Raw genomic sequence first — 24,726 nt, forward strand, 5'->3', positions numbered from 1 at the left:
AATATAATCACATAGTTATTTGACTCTTATAAGTCTATTTGTTGAATGAGTTAAATATTGTTTTATATAAGTTATAGAATTCATATTAAATTTTGAAATAGAATTGAATTAAAAATTCATCTAAATGAATTTGATTTTGCATTTAAAGTTCAATTTTAATTTAGCATTTAAAACAAATGTAAATCCTTATTTTGTTGGAGGTGTTGACCAAGATTCTAACCTAAATGTTCTATGTTTTCTATTCTTTACATGTTTTTAAAAGCATTTATAGTCTTACGTAAAATAGTTGCTCCATCATTGTTCAATCATAAATCACTAAGTCAGAAACATAAATCAGCCGTTGATATTACTTCTTTTTTTTTACTTAAAATACCAAACTTTGTCGCATTTTCTTGACAAAACATAGACCTTTCCATTGTGTCTTTTTATACTATTGAGTGTTAATTTAATAGCACGGTTATTTTTTGATTAATACGAACCATTGATTTTCGGAATGATGTTGATTTTTTTCTAATTCTTATGATACGATTCTGAACCCTAATCAAAATAATTGGTTTGTTGTTGGATTCCATCATGTGTTTTGACGTGTCTACTGTTTGCGCGCTTAGAGTTTTTGTTATTATTATTTTTTTAATGAGAAACATGAGTGAGTTGAGACGTATAGATCGATCACGGGAAAAGATGCATCGTCTCACTACCGAATGTTACAGACTGAATTACTGATATACTAGGGACGTATGTATCATACTCATGAGAGAAAATATCGCTTTAAGCACGCCATCGCAAAATCTTATGACACCATTATCGATTTTATTTTTTTTATTCATTGGTTGATAATTTGGATATGGAATTATTATTATATGATTGATCAAAGTTACGAATTGATATGTTACAAGCAGAAATTATAAGATATGTTACAAGATTAATGTTGAAGTTATGATAAATATGTTTCGTTATCTGTCCACTGAGTGTTTCGCTCAGACGTGCTTTTATTTTATTGTTTCTTGCACAATATTAGGTATTCAATATTATCCGTGAAGAATCAATCGAGGGCTAGGGTAAAAGATTAATGATCAAGATTTGTATTAAAAGAAAGAAATGATGTTTTGTTACTCAGTTTTGTATTTAATGTAAGCAAATTAATGTTCTATATTTAATGGAAATTGACGCGTTGAATTCTGACCTACTTTAAAAGTGACACGTCAGCTCTAGTTTAGACGGGGTGTTACATATGGCCCATCTCAAACCAAATTATATCATTTTAAAAGAAATTAAGTTTTGAACCTATAAACTAAACTAGTCTTTATAAACGAGGTTTGTAATGATAAAAGCAGGCCAGTATGGTCTACAGTTGGATCATGAGATACGATTCAGGTATTATAAAAAGTCTATTTCTTTATAGGTTAACAATCATGCAGACGGGAGGTTTTCAAACAAACCACCGAACGTAAGAGAAGATGTACACATTAAATCGTTACAAATAGTCAAAAAGATTATACTATATAAGTTAAGCGGGTTGTTTGTCTTAAGGGGTCAGTCAAACGTTTACATGAGATTACGTGATCTAAAAGCGTTATAATAAAAAACTGAAAACAAAAGCAACTCAAACCGATTACGCATGTGTCTTTATCCAAACATAAGTGCCTAGTAGGTATGCTATCAGCCAGTCATAACCAGTTCTTCAATTGGCATAACTCTTGGGGAACCTTTGAATGGTGTATGTAAGGCAGTTCACAAAATCCATTGGTTAAAGCAAGATTGTATAATATTACCCATTAATGAAACCAACTGAACATAAACAATAAAATTATAAAATTTTAATATTGTGTGGTTGGTTATTACAAAAAAATTACTATAAAAGTATAAAAACAAACATTAAACTAACAAACATAAACAAATGAACGTAAACGAACATAAAACATAAATAACCACATTACTAAACATTCACGAACACAAATGAATAAGCAAGCCTATGTTCATGTGTGTTCATTTAACTAAACAAACAAAATTTCTTTTTCGTGTTCGTTCATTTATTAAACGAACGAACGTAAATGAACTTTTTGCTTGATAGTTCGTGAACTGTTCATTGAATGTTGGGTTCGTTTACAACCCTACTTGTGTGGGCCAAGGGACAGAATTTGTTGGCGATAGAGGTGTTCATTGGTTCGATTGCCGATTTATTCAATTTGTTTAATTTGATATGTTTGGTTTTGAGGGTTTTAGTATCCCTAAACGAAAATCGAATTAAACGAATTCTACAATGTGATAATCGAATTGTATTCAGTTCAGATTGATTTCGGTTAAAATTGAAAAAATCGATTTAAATTGCTTTTTTAAAATTCAAGAAAACAAAGAGTATACCAATCAAACTATTGAATTACTATAATATATAAGTATAAAATCGCATATCGTAAGTATAAAGCCGATGTCCAATCCATAGTCACTTAAGAAAGAAAGAACCACAAACACCTAATAACCAAATAACTTATCACCAACACCATAGACCAAATCATAGGCTTAGTGATTAAGAGAAACATCATGGTGATCGGCGATGAGGAACTTTGTTCACGACCCTATGATTTTGTCTATGATAAGTTATTTGGTTATTAGGTGATAGCCGAAGCTGAAGCCAGAGATCTTGCCCCCAACGGGACATTTTCTTCAACAACTGAACTAGCATCACTGTTCTTAAGCCTAGACTTGTTTTGGGGTTCCTCCTATTTGTCTTTACCTAGCGGCAAGATGCTTAGTTTTGTCGGAAAGGGAATGCTTATTCCCCTCTACTGTGCGGGTGCTAAGACTAGGCGAAGAATGAAATGAATCAGTTCGCTTGACCTACCCGAGCCTATAGTTCTTCTGAGTTGGCTAACATCCTTCGATGGCAAGCCGACCGAAGGAAGACGTTTGTCCCGGTTCTTTCTTTCGTAAGTGACTATGGATTAGACATGGGCTTTGAGAAAGATTATGTTAAATGGTTAGCATATATTAATGAATAGATGCAATTTAATCGATTAATTCGGTTAACCTAAATAAATTTAACAAAGCACATTCCAAAAAAAAAAAAATCCGCAAATCAAACCAAAAATCGGTTTTCGGTTATAACCAAAACAAAAATTGAGTAATAAATTAAGATACGGTTTTTTGGTTACAGATATGATTCAGTTTTCTGTTTTATTCGAGCTAGCGCAGGTCTCGCTAGTTGATAAAAAAATTGTTTTATTTTGCTTAATAGTTACTTAAATGGAAATGCATAAAATCTACAAGGTTGTCGAAAAACTAACTATGGTCTTCATTACCAAAGTTGATGATCTTAACTAACTTTGATCTTCAGTACCACATTGTTCACTAGAATCAACTTTGGTCATCCAAATCAAATTTGATCTTTAGAATCAAAATTGAACATTAGATACGACTTTGGTGTTGTAGCAGTTACAAGCGGTTGTAAGCGCTAATTATCATACCCCTTCGTGAAATGTTGGAAAAATTCATGGAGACGACTCAATCTCAGTATGATGGAATTCATTTGATCCATTTTCACCCAACGAATTTTACTACTTTGTTTTCTCATAAACTACGTAGGTCTCATTCTTAAGAAACACTTTCAGTCTTATTTGGTTATAAATTTCTTACTGACGAAATAATTTAATCTGAAAATGATTACAAAATTTAGAAAGGTTTTCCGGTTATAAAGAAATCAAAAACCAAAAAAAAAAAAAAAAAAAAAAAAAAACTAAACAAATTCACCCTTAAAATTACAACCAACAGATCACAACATCACAAATAGAAAAAGAACGTCAAATTTGTCCAAATTAGCAAGATATACAAGCATACATATGTAAGAAACATTAGGTAAAGAAGTTTCATATCGACACACTGTTAGGAATGCCCCTCCCAGTAAGTCCCTCTTCATGACTACTGCGGTATAGTAGAGTGTAAGGCACCTTAACAGGTCCATACCTATTTTTCAACCTCTCATCTTGATTCATCTTCATGATTCTTTCCTCAGTTTCTTTGAGCTTATTGCCAAATTTTTTGAATGCCTTCAAAGGTTCTTCGTCTAGTGTCCACTCAGGGCAATCTCTTTCCCCAAGGTAGATCTCATCTGAAGTATGCCTTGATAATATCTCTATTAAAGACATGCTAAGAAGGGACTGAAATTGCGGACTAATTGTTTTTAGAAACACTTTCTTAGGATCCTGTGTTAACTCATCGTACTCAGGAGTGTCCGGTTCGGGTAAAAGCCTACGAGTTAAAGTTGGTCGATTAGGGGGGTATCCTGCATAAGGGTATTGTCCGAAGTTCACTGCTGCATGAAGAGCAGAAGATATCCATATTATTATTGTGCAGTTGTCGATAACATCTTGAACAGAACTCATAGTAGGCCACCATGGCTCGTCTTTCAAGTCTCCATGTCCCTCCTCTCGAAGTTCCTTCCACCATGACTGGAGTTCAGTGTCCTCTTGCACCATCATATCGTTTTTGTAGTAGAACGTGCAATAATCCTCAACCCATGTTTCAATCGCTGACCAAATCTCAAGCCCATCTACAGCATACGGGTAATCTTCAATCATTAGTCGTAGGCCATGAGGAGAATTTGAGTCCTCAACTGCCACCCCCCTGCATATTAAAAGGACTTGCTTCATGTAACTTATCATGCAAGTTCTACATTAAACTAAGTTTGATGGAAGTCATTTTTGTTTTTATTATGCTAGTTGGATTTTTAATCTAAGTTTGATAATAATATGTCGGGTGACAATATTACATAACTAAACTTTATATGTTATGGACTTTTTCCTTCGTCTTTTAATCAGTAAGGGGGGCATAAGTTGATTGTTTATGTTTTGAAAGGTGGTAAACAAATCGCTTACCTCAGTGTAAGATCTTTAGGGAGAGCCTGGTTGGGGAATACCCATTTTTTGTATATCTGTGAACTTAATTCAATTGAATATCTCCCAGTGAAGAAAGTTGTTTCTAAAACACCTCCAGCGTTGATCAAAATAGTCCTAGCTGAAGCATTGATGTTCATTGTATCACGAAAATGAGGCTGAAGAAGCTTGTAGATGGGATGGAGAACACTTAGTTGCCTATTTGTTGCTATCACAAATGGCTCAATAACAGCATGGGTGTTCAACCTATGAAACATGAAATGGATATCAATGATAGTTTAATACTATACATGGATTTGTACTCAATATAGGAATTATTCAGATGTTCTTATGGTTTAGGTACCAGTGACTGATGAGTTGATGAACTCCGGAGTCATTCACAGCTACATATGCTTTAGCTAACTTCCAAATTTCAGCTTCGACTCCAAGTTTTGCTGGTGTGCATACTTTGCTAATGGCGCCAAGCTTTTCATTGTCTGGATGAGGCAAACTTAACTCAATAGCTATTGGTTTTAAAGTTCCATCATTTTGCAACAAGAGCAAAGTTCGTGTGGCATAAATCTTGCTGGAAGTTGCATTTATTCGCTTAACGTATGGCATTAGTGAGTCATGATGATCCAGTATAAAAAGCCTATTGGCTTTTACTACCTGTATGACAGATTTTGCTATGTTTAAATAATAACCATTAACAAGTTATTATGTCACAAATTCAGCTTACGACTTTACCTCTTCTACAATATTTGAACCATCAAGATGTTCCGTTATGTGATGTGATCTTATTGAACTATGTTGGTTACCGTAGGCTTCAACGTCCAGTTTGCTTGTTGGAGGAAACTCCTGCAAATTTACAAGTTAGATATGCTATTCTTCTCTAGTGGAACATTGTAACTCCAAAGAACCCATGGCTTACTTTCAAAAGCTGAATCGAAACTGGGTTGACTCCAGCCAACATTTCCCTTGCAAACTCTTCATCAGTGCTCCAGGCATATGGGTTATCTAGTTAAAAAGAATATGTATGATCAATGTGTTTGTGGTGAAAGGTGTATGACATAAATTAAAAGTGTGATGGTTCATATATAATTAATGTACTCTTGTGTATAAAACCTTACGTTCTCCTTTTCTTTAGTCTAATTTGAGACATGTAGAATTAGTACCTTGGATGACTTGTGGTACCGAGTATTTGGCAAGTCCCTCACCATCAGAACGAAATATTTCTTTAATCAATTGTAAAGAGCTGTCTTTTAGTAGCAAATGTCCAGGAATTTTGAGTCCTCCACTATAAAGCTTCATGACATCTTCTAATGAGTCAAATTCGTTAGGTGTGTCATCAGATAGATCTTCAAACTGGGGAAGAAGTAACTTCAGGACAGCTTCTAATTCATAAGCTATGAAGTCAGACCTCTTCAAGTGACTGAACCGCTCATCTCTTGGAACATATATCGTACTAATCTCAATTACTGGGAGCCTACTCTCAGTTGTAGGATCTATAAAAATCCGAAACCAAATCTCTTAGCATATCCTGTACTTATAGATTCATAATCACTGTCCTAGATGAACTTGTTTTATTGCAACTAACCTTTTTCCGTTGGTGGTCTGCTGGTTCTACCTCTACGAGGGTAGGGATACTGAGACGACCCTCCAATAATTGGGCGCACATTCGCCTCGTTATCCGGATCTGACAAGTCATTATACAATGCATAGTCGTAAACCCTGTCCCTTTCTTGAAGCATCCCCAGCCCATTTCCTCTCAGGATTACCAACTCATCCTCTCTGTAAGGACGTAGTACTTGGGGTGTCTCACTCGGAAGATAGGCCTGAAATCATTGTTGAAACGTACGTGACTCGTCAAATAAGCTCAAAGTGGAACATCAGTCTCTAGAAAAAAAAAATGTATGAAACAGGATTTATATGTTAAACGGTACCTTATTCGCGAAGAATATGCGATCACCATAATCGTTATAGGTTGGGTAAACCCATGAATTACAAACAAAATGAACTTGACCGTGACCAGGAACATCTTCTAGAGTTAGTGTCTTGAGATAAAATTGATTAGGGTGAAGATTTTTTACCAAAAAGGCTCCTGGCAGTCCTATCTCTTCATCCCAATCAAATGTGATTTCATATGATGATTCCTCGGCTGTGACAGGGCAAATTATGCTAATCCAATTTTCCAATTTTGCTGCTTTTCCAAGCTTTCCTCTCAAACTTCTTTCTGTAAAATTTAAATGTGATCATTGTTTTTAAACTCAAAAGTTTCTATCCTAAGAATTCTATATAACTATTACAGTATTATAAATCATTGTGAGATATAGTAATTAAAATATTACTAGCTAGCACATGTTTAAAGAATATACAGCAACAAATAGCTTTCTATAATATTTTCTACAGCTTTTAATAAGTATGTAAAATTGTGTAAATTTTCTCAGAATTATACACGTGTAAAAATGGTTATATTGTTAACTTATTAATTGTACAAATATGTTTGTGTATAAAAGTGTGTGAATCTAATCTTCTTTATGCGTTCAAGTATGTTACCATTTTACGTAACGCGCAAATTTACAATCACTATTTCTTGATTAAATTTTTATGATTTTCTATATCAACACAGCTTGTGTCCTGTTTGTTTTATGTATCTTTGTAAACCCTAATTGTTCTTTTCTAAGGAAATTTCTAGCTCAAAAGGTTAAATACAAATAATTCAATAAGACTCTCTCTCTATATGTGTTTATATATATATATATATATATATATATATATATTTGTAGAATGAGTATTATTACAGAACTGTAAAATTATTTAAGAACTTGAAGGAACCCATGAAAACTAACGTTTTTTATAAAAAAAATTTGTATGTTAATGTTCTTTGAGATTAGTTTTATCATTTTTGTATCTATATCTACAATTACAATTTTAAAAATTAGTTTTTATACATATCTATGTTTTGTTTGATACCTATATAAATTTGTTAGTACGTAAATTTTACATATATGTAAACTTGTGATAATATATGCAACAAAAATTTTTTAAATAAATTATGATAAAACTACTATTAAATAATGTTAATATATAAAAAATTATAAGATTGTTTGGTTGTTAAGGGTTCCTAAGAGTTTTTAACTTTTTTTGGAGTTTTTAAATGATACCAACCCTATATATATATATAGTTTGGATAAAATACAAATGAAATTAACGTGAAATCAAGTAAAGTAATTATGTAATTACTCTATGATTTAATTACATAATTACTCTACTTTATTCTCACGTTTAACACACTAATTTCATTTGTACGTTAACATATATATATATATATATATATATATATATATATATATATATATATATATAGCAAGGTTATAATAAGAAGTAATTTTTTTCTAAAAAAGGTAAAAAGTGTTTTTTCACTACTAAAATAAAACACACCGCACAATAAACACATCACAACTAAAATTAAACACACCGCACAGAAAACACACTTTCCATATCCACCATCAGATCAACATATCTAACGCACCAGATTTCTTATTACACTTTTTAAACACACTCTACTTTTTATTTTAAACTCACCCTATACATATGTATATATACTAAAATTACAAAAAAGGTAGGGTGTTCAAATATTTACTTTATTTTAGTGAGAGAAGTATTATGTTAAAATATTAATTGAAGAAACGTGGATCGACTCACTGATAGACGATCAACTTTCCTCGGGTGTGATTATGCTATTTCACCGATGGTTCTCTGGGATCTGGATTCTTCCACCTACAAAATGAACAGCACCGTAAACTTACCCCTCAGAAAGGGACAGAGGGGTCCTCTTTGGGGTAACCCTCCGGTGTGAGAATAAGAGTTTGTAGGAGAAGATGATAATCTGAGAGTAAGGAAATTGGAGTGTATTGCTTAATATAGCTTAATACTGTGTAATAGGGCATACCTCTCCTTGTGGAGTTGATGTGGTATTTATAGTGCTAGGGTTTCCAATGATTGGGCTCAGACCCAATTAGGGCCTTTTTGGCCTCCTCCTATTGCTTCGCTCCACGTGTCCTTGGGACACCTGGTGCTTTTTCATTGATTATTGCACATGGGTTTTGCTGAGTTGTTCACCTTTCATTGGCAGCTGTCAACATCAGCATATTCTTATTCCTTAAAAAGATACCTTCTGGAAGGTTGTCTGACGTGCACAATCAAGGTTGTCCTTATCCTGATTTGGATAAGGACGAGGTTGATTATGTGCATGTGTGATATGCGCCTATCCTGAGGATGCGCGAGGTCTTCTCTTTATTCTCACGCGCAGATATTTCATGCGCAGATGTGATATGCACAAGCATGTGATATGCGCCACGCGCGGATGCGCCACGCGCAGATGTGATATGCGTGAGCATGTGATATGCGTCACGCGCAGATGTGATATGCGTGAGCATATATGGTGCGTGAGCATGTGTGATGCCTGAGCATATGTGATGCATGAGCATATGTGATGCCTGAGCATGTGATGCATGAGCATATGTGATATGCGCCATGCGCATAGGTTTTGGCTTTGTGCCTTCATAATATCTTGATTTCAAGCCTCTTGTCTATATCTTGTGGGTTGACCCGCCTCGCTCGGTGTTGAGGCGGGTACATACCTCTTCAAGCCCCCCCAGTCTAATGTGTGTCTTGTCTCGCGCGAGCGAGGTAAGATAGATATTAGACTTAATAGTTTGCTCTTTTAATAGGGTTTGTCTTTTCTTCTTATTACTCATCGGTGCGCGAAATTCTATCCTTTTGGTTGAAAACGAATCGTCCCTGTACGTGGTTGGTTGTTGCTGACATGCGTCAGTGATGGAGACGTGTCAGACTTTTCGTGTGCTCGAGGTGCTACAGTTGCCTTTCATGTCCCCTCACATAGTGTCAGGAACACGTGTCGCGCTCGCGTTGGTCCGTACCTGCGAGTGGTGGCGCGTGAACTCTGGCAGCACCTGTATCGTTTCTTTTCGTGTCCCCTCACACAGTGTCAGGGACACGTGTCGCGCTCGCGTTGGCTTACACCTGCGAGTAGAGGCGCGTGAAGTCCGATCAGTACCAAATTTTCTCTCTCCTGGGCCTATAAAAGCAAGCCCTTAGAGTTTTTTATCCTTCATCTTCTTTGTTGTTTATTCAGAGCTTTCCTTTCTTTCTATTCCGATTAAGTGCCTATCTTCCAGATTTCCGTTCTTCAGAAGCAACTTGTGCCTGACTCTGTTGTATGTTTGATAGCCCAGACAACACAATCTCCCCCAGCAATCGCCGTGTGAAATCGCTAGTAATGTCTACGTTGAAGAAGACCGGCAAGGGGAAGAGGGCTGCTGAGGCCTCATCGGAGGAGGTAGGGAAGACCAAGGCAGTGAAGAAGTGGGATGAGATCCCCTGTAAACTGAGGCAGTCCGATTTTGACAGCCTTATCGCCTCTCAGGGTTTTCTCCCTGAGTATGGCTGCATGTTGCCGGCGGCCGGGCAAACGGCGGCGGACCCGCCCACCGGCTATATATCCCTTTATTGCCATTTTTTCACCCACTGCAATCTTCGTCTCCCAATGACAAGGTTTGTGGGTGCGCTGCTTAGGTTTTATGGGATTCATATATCCCAAGTCCATCCGTTTGGACTCGTGCGCATGACTCATTTTGAGTTCATGTGCAAATCTCAGCGCGAGGAGCCCACCCCTCGTCGCTTTCAATTTTTTTATAAGCCAAAGATCCAAGATTCTTGGTTCTCCTTCATTCCTCGCAGTCAGAAGGTCAAGTGCTGCACTGTTTCCTTCAAGAGCCTTCATGACTGGTCTGAGAGATTTTTTTACATTAAGGCCGGTGTGATCCCCATCCGCATGACCATGCGCGCGATCTCTTCTGCGCCTGCGGATGTGGGTGTCTTCAAGAACCCAATTGGCGCCTGGGTAAAAAAGTTGACTGCTGAACCATCCCCCGCCAAGAAAATTTGCGAGGAGGCGCTGGTGGGGGTTGGTATGAGCAGGAGGTGGGCTGACAGCGCGACTGAGCCCGTTATCCAAGTTGACGGCTTGTGTAAGTTAACTCATTGCATTACTTCTGCGCGAATATAATTCGTTTTGCTGATATCATTTGACTTGTTTTGTGCAGTCAGCAAGGAGTATGTCCACGCCGCCTATGATGAGCATATGGAGGGTGGCTCCGTCGCGCTGGGCGCTGGGGAGGTTGGCTTCCCCGATCGCTTCGATGACATGTTCATCCCTGTTGATCTGGGATTTCTCTTTGACAGCGATGCGCCTGGTAAGCCTTTGTACTTATGCTTACGCCTTTATAATACCAAATTTGGCTAACATTTCTGTTGCACGTATTGTAGACGCGCTTGAGAACTACGAGCTGGAGCTCGCGGAAGAGGAGGAGGAGGAGGCTGAGGTGCCCCAACTAAAGCGTAAAGCTAAGGGGAAAAGTGGCGCAGGGGCCAGTAAGAAACAGAAGAAAGATGTTGCCCCTGTTGCTCAGGATCCTCCTACTCAGGCGAGGGGACTTGAGAAAACCCAGGAGTTTACCTCCAAGTTTTCCTTGTCTTCCCTGCCTCAAAATGTGGGCAGACCTCCTGTCCACACGCGGTATGGTGCCGCCACCTCCTCCCTTCGCGCTGCGGAAAAGGGAAGCGGCGCTGCGCCTGTCGTTTCCTCATCGACAGGTATACTTTATACTTTATGGTTTTATGAGCGCTATTCTGATAGGATTACTAATGAATCTTTTCTCTCAAATGCTTGTAGAGCCGGCGACGTTGGTGGATCAACCTCAGGCGCAACAAGGTGCCGAGGCTGCGCCGGAGGTCGCTTCGAAGTCCCCTGTTTTACCCTCAAAAAAGGGGAGAATGGACTTCATGGCGATGTTTAACTCGCGAACGGCGGTGCGCCAAGGTATGTATTGCGCTTTTATTTTCTGACTTTTTTCTGTTAGATCAAGTCATGAACCATTTCTTTTTGTTGATTTTTTCATAGGAGTCATAGCTGGCGTACAAGCTGCTGGCGGCACTGCTGGCGCCGGTGCCAGCGCCGTTGGTCCTGCTCCTGCTCCTGCATGCGCTGAATCTCCCCTCATCGGGATTACTAAGGAGCAGGAGGCCGTTTTACGCGCCGACCTTGCGGCGTCGAGACCTCCCTCACCTCCTCCTGCGCGCAGCCCTCCTCGCGAGACTGATTTTGGTTCTTCTAGGTCGCAGGAGAAAAGGCCTGTTTCAGAGGAGGATGAGGAGGTTCAAGTTGAAGGCTCCGACAGCGGCCGCGCCAGCCCTGCAGCGCCACGAGATTTCGCGGCGCAGTCTTCTCGTGGGGCTGGCGCTGACTTTTCTGCTTCATCCCCGCAGGTATAGGTTCGTTTTTGCTCCGCTGCGCGGACTTCCATATTAGTGTTTTGATGACTTAGATCATTACTTTGTGTTTGCAGGAAGCCGACCACATTTACCGCCCGAGATGGAATATTACTGAGGACAGCTCATTTCAGTCCATGGGTGTGTGTGAGGACTTCTGGGCTCATTCTGTGCCTCCAGCTGAAAGGAGGTTTCAGGAGGACCGCGCTCGCGAGGACTTGCTCAACGATCATCTGTTTGCTGGGTCGGCTTTCTTTGCTGCCTCCCAAGAGCTTCGCTATGATTACGTAAAGGTACGTGATGCTCTTGCGGAAGCCAAGCAAGAGGCTAAAGTGTCTGCTTGGAATCTTTCAGTGAATTGTTTGCCATTGTCGCTCACAATTTCCATGGGAAGGCCAAAACGGCATATGATGTGGCTCCAAATAAACTGCTTCATCGCCTCGGCTGTGATTTTTGCTAGTGGCTTGGCTTCGACCCATTTTGTGAAATAGTCTACTGCCACTACCAAAAATTTTACTCGCCCTTGCGCTTGTGGTAGGGGACCCACAATATCGATTGTCCATTTGTGGAAAGGCCATGCGGAGGTCACCGGAATCAAGTTGTTCTTTGGCCGCATGGTGTTTGGCGCATAGCTCTGACATGCTTTGCATTTTTGGATCTCTTTTAAAGCGTCCAAGTACATGCCTGGCCAATAGTAACCTGCGCTCATTGCCTTGGCAACCACCATGCGCGGGCCAGCATGTATTCCACAGATTCCTTCGTGTATCTCTCTGGTCACATAGCTTGCTTCCTCAGCATCTAGGCATTTCATGAGCGGTCCTAGATAAGAGCGTCGATATAATGTACCATCAAGCAGTTCATAGTTCTGCGACTTGTGTCTTATCTTCCTCGCCTGTGCGCGATTGTCCGGTACCTTTCCCTCCTTCAAGAATTCCATTATTGGAGTTATCCATGATGAAGGTGTTGTATGAGTTACAAGGACAGACTTCGCTCCCACCGACGGGTTGCTCATTACTTCTACCCTGACATCTTTGCCAAAATGATCGAAGCTGGTTGATGCCATCTTACTCAGCGCGTCAGCAGACTTGTTTTCACTGCGCGGAATATGTATGATTCTGAAGCAGTCAAATTGCTTGATGAGCTTTTTCGCCTGCTCTAGATACAGAGGCATGGTGTTCTCCTTAGCATCATAAAGGCCATTGACCTGTGCTGCTACCAAGTATGAATCAACATGGGCCTCTAGCTTTTTAACTCCGAATTTGTGCGCGATGCGCAGGCCAGCCAGCAGGGCTTCATACTCAGCTTCATTGTTGGTGCTCTTGAAGTCCAACCTGATGGCGTAAGTATATTCATGATTCTCTGGATCCACCAGCTTGAGGCCTGCGCCGGACCCTTCGTTGTTCGAAGCTCCGTCAGTGAACAAACTCCAAACATTTTCTTCGTCATTGGCTCGCGGAGGGTCTACCTCGCGCTGAGCCTCTTCAATTTTTCCTTCGGGGATTTCTGCGATGAAATCAGCTAAGACTTGTCCCTTTATTGCTGGACGGGGCTTATAGGCGATCGTGTGCTCTCCTAATTCCAGCGCCCATTTTGTCAGCCTTCCTGAGAGCGCGGGACGCCGCAAGACTTGCTGGATGTTGTAACCAGTCAGAACTTCAATAGGATGACCATTGAAGTATCTATGAAGCTTGCGCGACGCGTGTGTTAGTGACAAAACTAACTTTTCCATGATGGAGTAGCGCGTCTCAGGATCTGTCAGCACCCGACTCACATAGTATATTGGCGTTTGGATTTCCTTGCGATCCACCAACAATACTGCGCCGATGGCGCGCTCTCCTGCTGATAGGTACAATGTCAAAATTTCACCAGGAAGTGGAGCTGTGAGCGCGGGCAGATTTATCAAACATTCTTTTATCTCACTGAAAGCTTGCTCGGCCTCAGGAGTCCATTTGAATTGGCTTTTCTTTAAGCAATTTCTCAATGTGTTGACAAATGGGGTAGATTTGCTTGCATGGTTCGCTAGGAACCTGTTGATTGATACCAATCTACCATTCAGCTTCTGGACTTCTTTCATGGTGGATGGCGAGGGCATGTCAAGGATGGCCTCCACCTTTTCTGGGTTCACCTTGAAACCATCCCTGGTGACCATTACACCTAGAAATTTTCCCTCTTGTACGCCGAAAGTGCATTTTCTCGGATTGAGCTTCATGTTAACTTCCTTTAGGCGCCCAAGGGTTTCTTCGATGTCTTTGAGCATTTGTTTTTCCTCCCTGCTTTTGATCACCAAATCATCCACGTAGACTTCTAGGTTTCTTCCAATTTGCTCGTTGAAAACGGCATCCATAAGTCTTTGGTAGGTGGCTCCCGCATTCTTCAAACCAAAGGGCATTTTTGTGTAACAAAAAACACCCTTGTCGGTTCTGAAGGCGGTCTTGTCCTCGTCTTGTGGTGCCATTTGAATCTGGTGATAGCCCTTGTAGGCATCCAGGAAACATTTGAGCTTGAATGGCGCCACGGAGTCCACCTTTGCGTCGATGTTTGGGAGGGGGTAACAATCTTTTGGGCATGCTTTGTTGAGGTCCTTGAAGTCAATGCACATCCTCCACGACCCGTTACCTTTCTTTACCATCACAGGATTGGCTACCCATGTCTGGTATCGTATCGGGCGGATGATGTTTGCGCGCAGTAGATCCTCAACCTGCTCATTCATGGCCTTCGCCTTCTCATCCCCCATGACTCTCTTCTTTGGAGCAATTGGCTCTACAGACTTGAACGTGTTGAGAGAATGTTGCGCCAGGTCTCGCGGAACCCCAGTCATATCGGAGTGTTGCCACGCGAAGACCGACATATATGTTGTGAGAAGTCTTTTCATTCTCAACCTCGTGTCGTCTGATATAGTAGCGCCAATTGTGATTGTTTGCTCCGGGAATTTCGGGTTGAGAATCCATTCCTCTGGCGCGTTGTCTGCCATTGGAAGTTTCATTCTCCCTTCCCGCGGAGTACTTGTCACTGCACACAAATGATCTTGGTATACAAAAGTTACACCTGTTGGTGTTGGGAACCCCAACGCGCCTTGCGCTGGCGACGGTATGGCGTTAAATTGGGCAATCGTTCCTCTACCCAAGATCATATTGTGGCAAGAAGTGGTGGGCAAGACCAAGAAGTTGACAACTTCGGCTCGCTTGTGTTTCTCATCCCCCATAGTTAGCTCAAATTGTATTTGACCTAGGGGATGAATGATTTAATTTGAAACACCAGAGATTGGTGCATTCACAATTTCGAGCCTTGCTTGGTCTGCCGGATCCAACTTCCTGAAACATTGCTCATACATGATGTCTGATTCGCTGCCAGTGTCTACCAGGACTTTTGACACTTCATAATGAGCAATGTGTGTAGTGATGACAAGAGGACTGCTGATAGAAGGGCCTCCCCTGATTCTTGGGAAGATTACTTGTTGCTCGCGCCAATCTCCTTGGATTTGCGCGCTTCTCTTTCTTGATATTTGCCCTTGCCTTCCTCCCTCGGCTACACAGATTCTTTTGAACTTTTTGCTGGCTGAGGCTCCTTCTGGTTGTTCATTTTCTGGTCTTGAGTTTTTCACCAGGTGAGCCAGCTTGCCTGATTTCACATCTTTTTCAATTGCATCCTTCAAGTGGTGGCATGCATCAGTGTTGTGTCCTGTGGACTTGTGAAACTCACAGTACTTGCCACTGTTTGATGGTCCCTTGTAGTGTAGTGGCTTGGGGCTTTTGAACTGGACATTCTCAGTGCTTAACACTTGTGAAGGCGTTTTAGTGAGGGGAGTCCATATTCTTGGCAGAGGTCTGTTAGGATCTCTGCCGCCTTCCCTCTTGTCACCCTCCCCGCGATTACGAACGTCTTTTTGGGGCTGGGATGAGCTTGGTTGCGCCTGCTTTTCTGCGGAAGAAAAACTGGTTGGTTGCAACCTGGACCATACAGAGTTCTGTTTGCCCCTTCTTTCGTTGCTGCGCGGTGTCTCAGCTTGATGCCCTCTTTCTCTCGCTCTATCTTGGGCAATTTGTTTTTCATTTCTCGCGAAGACTCGCGATGCTTCCATTAGCTTGGCCCAAGTGGTTGGCATGCCATCTCTGCTTACGAGAGCTCGGCGGAGTTGATCACTGCGCGCGCCTTGTATAAAGGCCACGCGCAAGAGTTGCTCAGTGATACCTCCGATTGCCAGAGACTCCTGATTGAAACGAGTTATGTAGTCTTCAATCGTTTCATCATTCCTGCGCACGCAGTGCATGATGTCATCAGGGTCGCGCGTGTGTCTGCGCTGCTGTACGAAGTGGGCTTGGAACTTTTCCAATAGTTCCTCGAACCCATCGATCTGCCCAGTCGGCAAGCTCTCGAACCAGACACGCGCCGCGACCGTGAGGCAGCGAGCAAACATGTGACACCATGTTGGCATCGTCCAGCTTTCTAGGTTTCCGGTGTTGCAAAAACATTGTAAGAAATCGTCTGGATCTGTTGTGCCGTCATATTTGCCCAAACCACTTGGCATCTTGGTTTTGTGCTGAATGGGGGCCTTCGCGATGCGCTCAGTGAATTTTGAATGTTTTACCAAGATGGCTGGCCTGTATGGTGTGGTTACGTCCACTTGCCCTCTCACTGGTGGGCTGTACCGCGTGTACAGATCCAGATCGGCTTTGGCTCCAGGCGCCATGTTCACGTGCGCGCGGAGCTGTGAGCCTCCTGCATGAGTATCTCGCGTCTTCCTCATGCTGTGCACTTCTTCATCACTAAACTCAGCGTGTTCAGTGTGAACAGAATGACCATCTTCCGGCGCGCGCGCCCCTTTTGTTCCATGAACGGTTTGCTTGTCAAACGCTAGCCTTTGTGTTAAGTCGGCTGACTTTTTGTGTCTGACCAGCTCATTGTACTTGTCCATTAGACGTTGTTGCTCGTTTATGAGCCATTCTTTAGGGTCATTGGTTTCATCTTCTGGACCCATTGGTCCTTTTTGTTTCGCGCCGGTAAGATTTTGGAACGTGAGATCGTCTGGAGGAGTTTCAGTCTGGCTATGAGGAGTTGTGATGAAGGGATGGTTACTGGTGGTGCGCGTAGAATCACGCGGCACCCTCAAAAACCGTTGTCCCTCATTAACATCCTCACGCTCAATATCCTCCAGAACTTGATCGACGTTACGAACACCAGAAACCATGGTGAAATTTTTTTTTTAGAGAACTGAAGAGATTTTGTTGCCGTTGTCCCACGGATGGCGCCAATGAAGAAACGTGGATCGACTCACTGATAGACGATCAACTTTCCTCGGTGTGATTATGCTATTTCACCGATGGTTCTCTGGGATCTGGATTCTTCCACCTACAAAATGAACAGCACCGTAAACTTACCCCTCAGAAAGGGACAGAGGGGTCCTCTTTGGGGTAACCCTCCGGTGTGAGAATAAGAGTTTGTAGGAGAAGATGATAATCTGAGAGTAAGGAAATTGGAGTGTATTGCTTAATATAGCTTAATACTGTGTAATAGGGCATACCTCTCCTTGTGGAGTTGATGTGGTATTTATAGTGCTAGGGTTTCCAATGATTGGGCTCAGACCCAATTAGGGCCTTTTTGGCCTCCTCCTATTGCTTCGCGCCACGTGTCCTTGGGACACCTGGTGCTTTTACATTGATTATTGCACATGGGTTTTGCTGAGTTGTCCACCTTTCATTGGCAGCTGTCAACATCAGCATATTCTTATTCCTTAAAAAGATACCTTCTGGAAGGTTGTCTGACGTGCACAATCAAGGTTGTCCTTATCCTGATTTGGATAAGGACGAGGTTGATTATGTGCATGTGTGATATGCGCCTATCCTGAGGATGCGCGAGGTCTTCTCTTTATTCTCACGCGCAGATATTTCATGCGCAGATGTGATATGCACAAGCATGTGATATGCGCCACGCGCGGATGCGCCACGCGCATATGTGATATGCGTGAGCATGTGATATGCGTCACGCGCAGATGTGATATGCGTGAGCATGTGATATGCGTCACGCGCGGATGCGTCACGCGCAGATGTGATATGCGTGAGCATATATGGTGCGTGAGCATGTGTGATGCCTGAGCATATGTGATGCATGAGCATATGTGATGCCTGAGCATGTGATGCATGAGCATATGTGATATGCGCCATGCGCATAGGTTTTGGCTTTGTGCCTTCATAATATCTTGATTTCAAGCCTCTTGTCTATATCTTGTGGGTTGACCCGCCTCGCTCGGTGTTGAGGCGGGTACATACCTCTTCATTAATCATTTAACAATTTATCGTTAACTAACGTTACTCCTTATGTTTTGAAAACGGTGTATAATTGTATGGAAAAATTTCCAAAATGTTCCGTTTTCAAAGAGGGTTTAAATATGTCTTTCTAAAATTTAAATTCTTTATTTGTCGTTTTACCAACTCCTCTTCGTCCTTATGTTGGAAAATCAAGATGACACGTTTCTTAACTCGTCGCCTCCCCTTTATATTAGCTCATAACCCGCCGCCTCCTTGCCATGTTAGCTCGAAACCCATCGCTTCCCTTCCATATTAGATTAAATTCGTCTCATCCCGTTGTGTTAGCTTGAAAAAAATCAACCTTATCTTTACTAAAAAAACAAGGTTCGAGACTTAATTAAAATATATTTGAATATTATAAATTTTATTTTTTTTAAGTTCTTATATATTGTATTTTGGATAATAATATGATTTATAATACTCATGCATACCATCAAATCATTTTGTGTGTAGCTTTTTTAGATATAATTGTTTAAATAACAAGATTTATTAGATTGAATTTTTAGTTAACACAGCGGAGAGGCGACGAGTCTTGAGCTAACATGAAGGGGAGACGATGAGTTTCGAGCTAACATGCATTGCTGGGAGGCGACGGGTTATGAGCTATTATGGAGGGGAGGCGGCGAGTTAAGAAATATACCGCCTCGATTTTCTAACATAGAGACGAAGACGAGATAGTAAAGGGATGAAGGGGGGATTTGAATTTTAAAGAGACATATTTGAAATCACTTTTTAAGTTGGGATATTTTGGGAATTAATGTTTCCTAATCGTAATGTATTAGAGCATTCACAACAGCTTTTACATCTCTATCTTTATAATTACACTAAAGAACTTTACATTTTCTCTCTCATATATAATTAAATAATATTTTTTTACATCTTTATTATTATATTTTCTGTCTCCTCCATCCACAACCACTTTTAAATATATTAAAAAATAAATAGAAGAGGAGCAATGTTCCTCTAAATTTACTCAAAATTACTCATCTCTTTAAAAAAAAATTCTTCTACTTATAATCACTTACCATTCTCTAAATTTTTTTAAAAAAATTTCTCTCACAAAACTTAAAAAAAAGCTATTGAAAATGCTCTTAAAAAAATTTCTCTCACAAAACTTAAAAAAAAGCTATTGAAAATGCTCTCAATCAAGGCCATCAAACGCACATGCATATGAAAACATGTTGAGAGAAATATACTATAGTGGAAAACCAAACACATAATTCGCTTATTCCTACTACATCTATTATTTATTAAGGTTTATTGAAGTAAAACAGTATTGTCGGATCTTGATACAAATTTGTATTGCTGTATCTTCCATTTCCATGTTGAAGCATCATTTTTAATAGTATCTTATATCTATAAGAAATTTGTCAATAAAAAAATGATTTTTAATTTGTTGAATAATCATTTTCAGAAAACACAAACTTTTTGTCAAAAATATTTCTAGTTTATTTTCCTAAATACATTGAAATCTTTTTTTTTTAACTTTTATGAACTATTACTTGAAATTTAATCACAAATATTATACATTGAAAAAATATACCTAGTGATCAATAATTACGATTATACAAAAGATTAATTCTGACAAACTAGGCGTTAGTGACAATATAAAATGCTCATTACAAAATTTAAAATAATTAGTGACAGGTTAAGGTCAAAATTCAGATCCATTATTGATAACCTGGTAATATTATTAAGCTTTGAATACTCTAACTTCATGAAGATCCATTGGTATATACACATATACAGTAGGATCCGTTAGAACTATATCATACTGTGATATAAACATAAGTACTAGTAGAGTAATAATTATGCTAATTACACCTAGTAATATATTATTACTGCACTATGGTTTTTATACTATAGTATGTTACATTACCTATTTTGTTGTAATATAATAATAATTACACTAGTAAAAATCAATAAGGAAATAATAGTTATTTTAGTTATATATATATATATATATATATATATATATATATATATATATATATATATTTGCAATTCACACATTTAGAGTTGTTTTGTGTGCAAACACATAAAAGCATGCATATGCTTGCATGTGAATATATATATATACACACGTTCATATAATATAGGAAAGTTGGTTTTTATTCTTCCCAACTATTGTCTTTTGGTTACTGTCGGTTTCAACTAACGAATCGGCTGCTGACGGTCCCAACTTTTAACGTATTTGTTCCTAACGGTCCGCGACATACAGAATTCTAACGTCGTTAGTTTCAGGTCGCCGAAAAAACGTTTTTGGACAGAATACACACATTATTCCCGAAAACTCAACAATTTTGTCTAAAACATCATGGTAACTTTGTATCGTACCTTTGGGAACCTTTTTCTAGTAAAAGCCCCAATTATTGAGTTCGCCGGAACCCTAGAACCATCGTCGGAATCAGTTGATGGTGCTTAAGTGATGGTGGTTGGTTGGCGGTTAGTCAATTGGTGGTGGTCGCGGTCTTAAGGTGGTGTTTTCCGACAAAAAATTGACTTTTGTCGGCCAGAAACATATTTCCGGCGACCTGAAACTAACGGCGTTAGGACCCTGTTAGCCACGGACCGTTAGAAATAAATACATTAAAAGTTTGGACAATCAGTGACCAATTAGTTAGTTGGGACCGGTTCAAAACTAAAATGTTTCCGCCATCATTCCGGTTCAAAACTAAAATAAAAAAAATTAAATTAAATTAAATTAAAAAATTTCACGAAAAGTCACAATGCCGAGATCAAAGACACAATGACGAAATTGAACAAAAGACACGATTATAATTAAAAAAGACACAATAAATCGCAAAATATAATACAATGCCGAATAAAATATAGCACATTGTTGAATAATGTAACACAATATAAAGTTAAAAACACACAATGTCAAAGAAAAAGAAAACAATAAACGACGAAAATAAACACCAAACACAATGATAAATAAAAAGAAACAATGATCTTTTTCATTCATCATTGCGTCTTATTTTTTCTTTTCTTTTTTTTAAAACGAGAAAAAAGGTGGATACATTTTTGTGTTTTTACTTTTTTTTTGTTTTTTTATTAAATTTGAGTTATGATTTTTTTTATTTTTTTGTGAAATTTTTTTGTATGGCTACAAATCATTCTCATCCTTTTTATTTTTGTTCCACATTATAGAATAACTTGACCCCATGTATATATACATATATGTATATACTTGTTTTTATGTAGTATCTATATATGTATAATTTAGCAAAACAGAGAATTGTTTTTATGAAATCAGGATGCTAGATAAACGTTTTGGTTTTTTTAATCTTTTTTTAATTTCGCATTTGTTTTGGTTTTATATATATATTTTTTTTATTTTCTTACTTTCTCCTGAAAGGTTTTTTTATTTTTCCAAAATGGTTCTTAAAGTTCTCAAATTTCAAATGGTTCTCAGACATATCTACATCCATCACATTAGAATGGAATTATTCCGGTCAGGTTGTTGGGGTTTGAACTTAAAGAAAATTGACCCAAGAATCGATCCAAATAAGATTGGGTTATTCGAATTTCAAGTTAAAATGGATCAGATAAATTCGGGTTAGGTTTCGAATTTAACAAGAATAAAAATCACAATATTTTTTTTTCGGTTATAACAATTACTAACGCAAAGAACAAGGGTATGTTTGGTATGTGGTAATGGAATGGATGAGGGAATGGAATGACCGAGAGAATGGAATGAAAGAGAGAATGAAATAAATCATTACTTTCCATTAATCTGTTTGGTTATCAAATGGGAATGAATTACAATTCATTAAAAATGCCAAAAATACCCTTACCTAAAAACATAGAAAACTTTAAAATGTTTTAGCAGCCAATTGTTTCTTCTTTTTTTCTTATAAACTTTTCCAAAATCAAAATCGTGATTTACAATACAAGTCCACTGCCATATATTCATTCCTCTTGAATGGGTTATTCCTTTCCATCCTTTAATCAAACATCCTTATTTTCATTCCTCTTATTCCATTCCTTCCTCTATTGTCCCATAACAAACACTACCCAAGACTTTTTAGTTAACCCCTATTTTTAAATCAAACACAAAGAACAACTTTAAGTGCCGATACCAGAAGTAGCTCTAAGATTTTCCAAAAAAAAAAAATTATTTCATTCTTCTTAGGTGTTGTTATTTTTTACCGCATTAAATTTGTGGTTCGCATTATGGAGATAGAGACTCCAACTTAAGAGTGAAAATTATCAGGACCGTATATTTTCCTTATAATTTGAATATTCACCAGAGACCAGCATAACTACGCCCTCACAAAGGAATATGCATGTCTTGGATACAAAATAAACTCAATCTTGCTAGCTTTTTGAAAAAGCCATTTTAAAAAGCAAGATTTGTGGCATTTAGAAAACAACTATTTAATTATTTCAAAAGGCTAAAATAAAAACAAAATTTGTATTTGTTAATCACTTTTTACCCTTTTAACTTATTATTTATGGAAAAACAATAGACTAATAAATTGTTTTCAACTCAATACAAATACGCTTCTAGCCTGATAAATGACACCATTGCTTTCATAATAGGTATAGCCATTACATATTTAAATAAAGCGATTTATATGTCTTAGGGTGGTGGGTTACTGGGGTAGCTCGGGTACCCTTCACGGATACATCAGGTTCGCGGTAAATACCATTTTCTATTAAGGTAGTAAGGGTACCTTTAGGGTTGAACCCCTACCACCCTTAACCTTATGTCGCTTTATAATTCTTTAAGCACTTTAAATTACCGAGCATAACATTACACCATGGTCATGCATCCATAACTAACGAATCATCATGTTAGCAAGTTGAAAGTGAGGATAAAGAATTTAAACTGATTATGAAGTTAATGATATAATTAATAAAAGGTAAGTAAAGTACCTGAAGATCCCGGATCAGGATGAGTTGCACTTATAAATTGGATAGAGATATGTTGCCCAAGCAACTCATATACTCCATCCTGAACCGACGCACCCAAGTCGTTAAAGTCGAGAAAATTCTTCTTCATCAACACGACTTTCCCTTTAACTTTTGACGGCGTTGTCCCATGGCCCTCATGGTTCTGTCCAAACAATAGCTCCTTAACCTTATCAAGTATGTCTTCCACACACATTGGGAACTAAGGGTGGTTTTTTTGTACTTTTACCACTTTACTTGGATGTGTGTCTTTTCATCTCCAAAAGAAAAGTTGGTATTTGTAGACCTCAGTTGTGGACTAGCAATAATCTTCTTAATATTCCTTTTCGTCATGCTTATGAGTTATGCCCTTAGGGGGTGTTTGGTAGAGGGATTTGATTGGGGAGAAATGGAATTAGAAATATTTCTTTTGTTTGTTTTCCACTTTTCATTTCTATTTCTCTTTCTATTTCTCTAAAACTAGAGAATTCCATTTCTCTTTAAAACAAAGAGAAATCCATTTCTCAGCAGCCTCCTCATAGCATGTCACCACCTCGTCTCCGGCCACCACCTCGTCTCCGGCCACCACCTCGTCTCCAAGTCTGCAACCGCCACCTCGTCTCCAAGTCTGCAACCACCACCACGTCTCCGCCGTTCGCAGTGGTGAACACAGAGATGGTAACCGGTTGTAGGTTGCAGGTGGTACGGGTGAACGGAGATTAGGGTTTCAAGTGGTGGTTCGTGGTAGGTTAGGGTTTTCAGATGGTCGGGTGATTGTGGTCGCAGGTGGGTGACAGTGGTGGTGGAAATCGGCGGTGGTGCAGGTGGCTTCTGATTATCATCATCATCATCATCATCGCCACCACAACCACCACCACAAAATCTCCAAAGAGGCAGTGATGACATATCTGAGCCTCCTTTTTCTATATCTTATGTTCCAAAAATTTGAATCTTTTTAATTTCTTGTGTACTGTGGTTGAAGAAGGGGATTTGGTGGCGGCAGCCGGTGGTGGTGGGCTGTGGTTGAAGAAAGGGCTGTGGTGGTGGTGCTGGTGGTGTGGGGCTGTGGTGGTGGGGCTGGTGGTGGTGGTGGGGCTGTGGTGGTGGTGCTGTGGTGGTGGTGCTGGTGGTGGTGGGGCTGCGGTGGTGAGTGGTGTCAGGTTGGGTGGAGGTGGGGTTGGGTATGGAAGAGTTCTCTGTTTATTTTCTCGTGTACCAAACAAGAGAAATGATTCTCATTCTCTATACCAATTCTCTTTCTCTACAATTCCATTTCCATTTCTATTTTCTCTCCTTTTCCATTCTCT

The 24,726-nt window shown here is 39.4% G+C and overlaps 1 protein-coding gene across 1 annotated transcript; it reads right to left on the reverse strand.

Annotated features, from left to right (window-relative positions):
* Positions 1-3,761: 3,761 nt before the first annotated feature.
* On the reverse strand, positions 3,762-23,731 carry LOC143586632 (putative linoleate 9S-lipoxygenase 5). Its single transcript, XM_077068131.1, has 9 exons — positions 23,405-23,731; positions 6,809-7,098; positions 6,463-6,700; positions 6,041-6,370; positions 5,797-5,882; positions 5,633-5,723; positions 5,230-5,551; positions 4,869-5,132; positions 3,762-4,617 (listed from the first exon to the last, which is right to left on the reverse strand). Exons 1-9 carry the CDS (start codon positions 23,634-23,636, stop codon positions 3,861-3,863), a joined length of 2,610 nt encoding a protein of 869 aa, XP_076924246.1. The 5' UTR covers positions 23,637-23,731; the 3' UTR covers positions 3,762-3,860.
* Positions 23,732-24,726: the final 995 nt, after the last annotated feature.

This window comes from Bidens hawaiensis, unplaced genomic scaffold (assembly GCF_021521415.1).
Source record: "Bidens hawaiensis isolate Kalapana, Puna unplaced genomic scaffold, B.hawaiensis_p1.1 tig00034734_1, whole genome shotgun sequence".
Taxonomy (NCBI): Eukaryota; Viridiplantae; Streptophyta; class Magnoliopsida; order Asterales; family Asteraceae; genus Bidens; species Bidens hawaiensis.

Coding starts and splice junctions, on each gene's coding strand:
- LOC143586632 (XM_077068131.1), bottom strand. CDS start 23,636: ATGTGTGTGGAAGACATACTTGATAAGGTTAAGGAGCTATTGTTTGGA. Junction 6,371..6,462: donor CAGACCACCAACGGAAAAAG/GTTAGTTGCAAT, acceptor GGATTTTTATAG/ATCCTACAACTGAGAGTAGG. Junction 5,883..6,040: donor GGTACCACAAGTCATCCAAG/GTACTAATTCTA, acceptor CTTTTTAACTAG/ATAACCCATATGCCTGGAGC.